Below are 6949 nucleotides of genomic sequence, written 5' to 3'. Positions count from 1 at the left end.
ATATATATATATATATATATTAGTGCTGTCAAACGATTAATCGCATCCAAAATAGTTTTTGTTTACATAATATATGTGTGGGTGCTGTGTCTATTTATTATGTATATATAAATTATTGTATATTATATATTATATATATAAATTTTATTGTCCTCATTTGTAAGTCGCTTTGGATAAAAGCGTCTGCTAAATGACTAAATGTAAATGTAAATATAAAAACACATACATGCATGTATATATTTTGAAAATATTTACATGTACATATTTATATTCATATAATTATATTATATATAAATATATTTAATATATAAACATTACATATTTTTCTTAAATATATACATGCATGTGTTTGTATTTATATATACATAATAAATAGACAGTACACACAGATATATTATGTAAACAAAAACTATTATTTAGGATGCGATTAATCGTTTGACAGCACTATTAATCATATATTTATAAATGCATGCAATGCATACTTCTGTTTATATACTACTGGTTTGTTAGCACTGCATAATGTGATAGTTTCGTAATGTTATTAGTCTTATTACGAATATTTACCTTTATTTTGTATTACATTTATTATTATTAAGTAAGTAATTAACATTATAATTGTTTTTAATAAGTTAACATGTCATTGAACTCTTCACACGTTTCCATACTTTACTCAACATCAACTACTTATGCATTAAACCTAATCGTGATTATTGGTGAAGGCTGTTATAAAGTGTAATATATCACAGATGTCACTGTGATACTGAGTGAGGATCAGCGCGCACCTGTTATACTCAGAGAAGACATACAGCGAGGCTCCATTGTCTCTGCTCCCGGCGCCCAACACCTGCACATAGACGGTGGAGGGCCCGTGCAGCTCGCCCTGCCTGCGGCTCTCCTTCACCTTCACATGGCGCAGGGTGTCTCTGACAGCTCTGCTCTTCCTGGAGGACTGAGTCTGCATCAGTCTGACGGCTCCCTGCAGCACAGGCTCTTTATACACTCCCAGCGCTCTGAGTGCGGAGAGACGCGCGAGCATAACGTTACTCAACGCGCAGCGGCTACGAACGAGCGGCTCATCACCGCGACTTCTGCTCGATAAACACAAATATCACAGCCCATGTGCTGTTAGTTTGTGCAGTTTGGAGGACTCACGTGTGTTGACGCTGGACGCGCTTCCGACGCATGATGATGACGCTTGACGCACGTAGAAATAGAACTAGCTAGAATGGCGCATAAATATTTACAAAGTTAGATATAATATAATATAACTACATGTTAAAATGGTTGTATGGCTCTAATAAAATGGCTAAAATAGGCGTAGAAGCCCTGAAAGGTAGACAGGTATGATAATTCTTCTATTTTAACTCTTCACTGCGTATTTTTAATTAAAATGTCTATTAAAGTTCACCAGTGTGATTATTCAGATGTGAAATCAGCAATCCCAAATGAGTTCAATTCGATTCGAACGACTGTGGTTGGTCCATTCTGATCAGCGCTGAGAAAAGAGATGAGATGACGCGCTGTCATCTATATCTGTTACTTTTCTCAGCGCTGGTCAGAATGGACCAACCACAGTCGTTCGCGATTGCTGTGAAATGATATATAAACGATCGTTTAATGGTCACTGCTGTAGTGCTCTCTCATTTGTATTTTACTTATCAGTTCGGGATTTTTAATTAAATTTGAACGAGTATACTTTAAAGTGAGCAAATCTCTGCAGGAAAATGAAAAAAATGTTGTGAAATTTGAACCTGGATCAAGGGAAAATCAGCTTTCTGAGCTGACAGGTGCCCTCTGGAGGAGAAAAAAAGCTATTTGTGTATCAAAGAAAAAAATAAATAATTTTTAAATCATTAAATAATGAATCGTGTAAACGAAATTATATATTTAAAACAATCTAATTTTATTAAAAAAAATTATGAATTAAAAATAGTATTCATATTATCACTATTGTTTTTAATAATACCATGTTTTAATAATTATTTATATTACAACACATTACATACATTACAAATAATAAAAAAATAAAGTTCTGTAATATAAAAAATGTGATATAAAAAGGAATAATTAAATTGTAAAACAAAATAACTGCATTATATTAAAATATATTACATTAATGTTACATCAAAAATACATTAAATAGCATATTTTTGATTCAAAATATTAATGAAATTATATTAAAAATCTGTAATATTATAAACAATTAAAACAATATTCATATTATCATTATTTATAATTATATATTTAATAATTTATCTATATTACATTACAAATATAAAAAAACTCAAATCTGTCATATAAAATGTGATATAAAACTGAAGAATAAAATTTTAAAACGAAATAATTACATTGTAAATTATTCATTGATTATTCATATTAATAGTGAACTAAGTCATATTAATATGTAAAAACTTCTATGCAGTAAATAAACAACATATAGAGTCATTATATCAAATATAAAATTATTTGATAATAAGATTCGCTACATTTTACAAAGCACCAAACACGGAGTCGTTTCCATATTCCTCAGTTTTATTTATAATATCAGCACACAGTCGTTGTACAGTGAGGATTACAGAAACCCCGGCCACCTCTGCATCATCATTCACCTTTACATACAAAACACGTTTAATATCACATACATGAAGAGGAGGGACGAGACACGAGCAGGTTTCCAGTACATCGAAGGCTTTCCGAATCAAATATTCCACAAGTGATTTCAGAAGTATAAATACAATTCCAGGCTTATTTATTATTTCATTATTTCATATCGGTTTAAAATCACTATTCCGCATCCGCGAGAGATCAGACCGCCGTCAGACACGTGTGTGTTTGCACTTTACAGATGTGTGTGTGTGTGTGTGTGTGTGCGCGTGTGTGAGATGTGTGTGTGTGTGTGGTGTGTGATGTGAGAGCGACAGTAAGAGAGAGAGAGAGACGTGGGAAGGAGGTATTTTACAGTCAAGCTTGAACTGAACGCCGCTGTGCCGCTCGCGGTGCTCTCGTGTACGGTTTCCTGTTTTAATACTGCCGTTCTGGGTTTAAACCAACGCGTCAGTCCACATACATGGGGGAGCTAGGAGATGCGGGCATCTGATCCAGGATCATGCAGACGTAGCTGGCCACGTCTACCGTACGCTCCTCGTACATCTGAATGAAGGGATGTTTCTGAGAGACAGAGAGAGAGAGGAGAGAGAAGTCTGGTTTACTTTCATTTCTTTCACTCAACAGCACTTCCGCTTTAGTCTTCTAAAAGGACCATTGCTTAGTATATGAAGCTCAGCTCACACAGAATTCACTTTTGAACCAAGCAGCTTTCTGTTGGTCAACATGGTAAACCCACATAACCCTTGAACCCGATGTGGGGAAATATTTCGCCTCACGCGAAAAAATTCTGATCACGCTGATTCCTATTGAAGTGACTTGATTTCGATTATGAAAAATCGCTTAACTGTCAAGTCAAGTCACCTTTATTTATATAGCGCTTTTAACAATACAGATTGTGTCAAAGCAACTGAACAGCATTAATTAGGAAAATAGTGTGTCAATAATGCAAAATGACAATAGTAAACACTAATTTTCCAGTTAAAGACAGTTCATCATTGAATTCAGTGATCAATTTAGTCTTCTCGAGAGTTTCGTATCCTTTGTAATGCACATCTCAAATGAATTGTGCTTTTATCTAGTGGTCGACCGATATTGGTTTTTTGACAGCCGATGCCGATATCTTGGAAAGCAGGGAGGCGATAGCCGATATAAAGCCGATATAATTTGTTTTTAATTTGAATTAATATTTAAGAAATTTGAAATCATTTGACAATGGATTAAAAAATAAATGTGTAAAATAAACATACTTATACTTTAGATGACAAAGTATTTTTCACAAATAAATAAATATTTAATAAAAATATAATTGAAAAGGAAGTAATAATCTGATTATTAAACAGACTTCTATCCGTATTAGACAGAACTGTTAACAACGACAGTAAACAAGAGAGAGAATGTGAGCACTGTGTTCAGGTACTGCCGTTCTCAGCGCCGTCAAAATAAAAGTCCCGCCTCGAACACATCGGCCAAACAGAAAAACTTATCGCTAATGCCGATATTTGAAAAATGCCAAATATCGGCCGATATATCGGCCTTGGCAATATCGGTCGACCACTACTTTTATCACATCTGAAGCATTAAATATGGCTTAAAATGTTTTCAAATAAGATCAAACATATTTGTTGAAATCAGCTAAAACACCTAAAAATATACATAAACTGACATCATAGTTATTATGTTTTGTTGTCTCAACAGCTGTCGTGTTTATTTAAGAGCCAGGATTCCCAGAGTCTTGAAAATAAGACTTGGATAAATTAGGGTATGATTTTTCTAGACCTGGAAAAGTCACTAAAATGAATAAAATATAGGTCATGGAATTTTCTATGATGAATGTACATTTTTCTAAATATGTTAAAATCTTAAATTTATTAGGTAGAGACTGCTAAGAAATTGCTATTTGTATTTGTTAATAATAATAATAATAATAATAAATATAACTAAATAAATAAATAAATACTGGAAAATTCATTCTGGAATTATAGAATTGTATTATTTTAAAAGGTCACCACTCTTTAAAAAAAACATACAATATACAAATATAAAAATATTAAAGAATATTAATTAGATGCTTTAGGATAGTGGACATATACATATGTATTTTTTGGCAGATTTTAAATAAATAGTCCATCATAGTGTGACAAATATTTTTTAAACGTGATCTCTTAAATAACATGACATTATATAATAATAATAATAATAATAACTATTCTTATTAATAAGAATAAGAATACTTTAATTTCCCCGCCATTGACGAGTTCTCGTCTTTTAGAAGACAACGCTTCCCCGCCAAAGACGAGTTTTCTCTGAGCTGCTGAGCTGCGGCGGGTCGCCCATCACCACCTGCGTCAGCTGATCGAACACACTGTTCCACTTCGGGTAGGGGAACCGTCCCGTGGCCAGTTCATACTGAAACAGCAGTTTAACACATCAAACGCACACAGAAATCACTTTCAGTACCACACACACAGACGATCACATGACAGATCATCATCCTCACCAGTGTGATTCCCAAACTCCAGACGTCTGAGCGGACATCGTAACCCTGTCTGGAGGCGCTGGGGTCTATCCTCTCCGGCTGAGGGACAAACACACACAAACACGCAGAGTCAACCATACAGAAAGACTCCAGACGTGACAGCAAAACTCAATTACTTACAAGTAATCAATATTTTGCAGCTGTTAATTTGGCACAAAGTGTGCATGTAATTCTAAAGAACAATCATTATTATTATTATTATTATTATTATTTAATACTGTCAAATGGTTAATCACATCCAAAATAAGTTTTTGTTTACATATTATGTGTGTGTAATGTGTATATTTATGTATATATATATATATATATATATATATAAATACACTTGCATGTATATATTTAAGAAAATTTTTACATTTTTATATAAAATTATATGTATATAAAATGTAAATAATATATGAATAGAAATATATACATGTACATATTTTTTAAATATATACATGTGTGTGTGTGTGTATTTATATATGCATAATAAATATACACAGTACACACACACACATATATTATGTAAACAAAAGCTTTTATTTTAGGTGCAATTAAATCGCAGTTATTATGCATTGTTGTTTTTTATTAATAAAAATAATACATTTTGGAATCAATTTGTCTGCTGAAACACTGTCAAGAACAATTATTTTAAGCAATAATATTGTTTTGTTTGGATTGATAAAATTAAACATTTTTAAAATAATATAAAAATCAAGAATATTCCGTTTTACTGTGAATGTCTCACGTTTTATGACAAAGTTCACATTATTTTTTGCTGCTGTTATTTTAGCATGAATCATTAATGCGTTATTCTAAACAAAAAATATAGTATTATTAATTATTTTATTAATTAAAAGTAATTTCCTAGCGCATGGGATTTAAAAATATTAAATAGCATTAATTAAATATTTATATTAGATGTTCATTTTATTAAAAAAAAAAAAAAAAAAAACTTCCACCATTTCTTTTATATTAGATTTTCATTTTATTAAAAAAAAAAAAAAAAAAAACTTCCACCATTTCTGATTTTCTGAGTTTCAATCAGAAATACCTCACACTGTTGATTAAATGTTTCATTGTTGAAACTGACTATTTAATTTCTTACGTTCTGATGCATTTTTGGCACGGCATGTTCTTTTAAATACAAAAAAAAAAAAATCTAATTTTATTATTAGTTGTTGTTCAAAACTTTCTTATTACCGGTAATTAAAAATAATAATGATAATAATAATAATTTTTTTAATCAAATTTTCTGCTGAAACCATGGCAGAGAAAACGGTCTTCTCCTGACATATAAAGTCCTGTCCTATGAATATTCTAATTCACTCAAAAATACATGATTTCTGAGGTTAATTGTGCTGAAAATGCTGTTTCAACTAGTATACATGTAGAAAAGCTGAGATCATGGGTTCATTTCTCAGGACACACACACACACTCTAGATGAACACATAAGCGTGAACTGAGAGAGTGCAGCGGAGTGCTTTTCCGGCACATCAGACTGTCTGTGTCTGATCCAGCTGCTTTACAGGCCCAAACACCACAAAAACAGATGTGATCCCGGCACACACTTCCGTCCAGACAGCAGCAGAGTGTGTGTGTCACATAATAACAGCTGTGCATGTCAGTCAACACACTGATGTCACTGATGCTGACAGACTGATGATGTCATAATGCAGTGAGGAGACAGCACAAAAGCAGTCTTAAGTCGCTGGGGTATATTTGTAGCAATGTCCAAAAATACATTGTATGGCTCAAAATTTTTGTCAAAAATCATTAGGATATTAAGTAAAGATCATGTTCTATGAAGATATTTTGTAAAT

General features: G+C 32.3%; 2 protein-coding genes across 3 annotated transcripts in view; both read right to left on the bottom strand.

Moving 5' to 3' along the window:
• The window catches only part of LOC107750164 (zinc phosphodiesterase ELAC protein 2-like), a 19045-nt gene extending 17849 nt beyond the window's left edge, over positions 1-1196 (bottom strand). For both annotated transcript variants that reach the window (XM_016565428.1, XM_016565429.1), the window contains exon 1: positions 783-1196. In XM_016565428.1, coding sequence (XP_016420914.1) covers positions 783-1036 — 254 coding nt within the window. In that variant the 5' untranslated portion in view covers positions 1037-1196. The remainder of the gene's footprint in view (positions 1-782) is intronic.
• Positions 1197-2514: 1318 nt separating this feature from the next.
• LOC107750163 (dual specificity mitogen-activated protein kinase kinase 4-like) overlaps positions 2515-6949 on the bottom strand; it is a 21389-nt gene continuing 16954 nt past the window's right edge. Inside the window, exons 9-11 of the mRNA XM_016565427.1 lie at positions 5105-5182; positions 4882-5013; positions 2515-3246 (exon numbers count right to left, since the gene is read on the bottom strand). Of these exons, the coding sequence (XP_016420913.1) occupies positions 3055-3246; positions 4882-5013; positions 5105-5182 (402 nt within the window). The 3' untranslated portion in view covers positions 2515-3054. The remainder of the gene's footprint in view (positions 3247-4881; positions 5014-5104; positions 5183-6949) is intronic.

The sequence above is a fragment of the Sinocyclocheilus rhinocerous genome, unplaced genomic scaffold, assembly GCF_001515625.1.
Source record: "Sinocyclocheilus rhinocerous isolate Xijiao unplaced genomic scaffold, SAMN03320098_v1.1 scaffold482, whole genome shotgun sequence".
NCBI classification, from domain to species: Eukaryota; Metazoa; Chordata; class Actinopteri; order Cypriniformes; family Cyprinidae; genus Sinocyclocheilus; species Sinocyclocheilus rhinocerous.
Note: the sequence above shows the minus strand (reverse complement) of the source record. Positions and strands in the feature narration are given on the sequence as shown.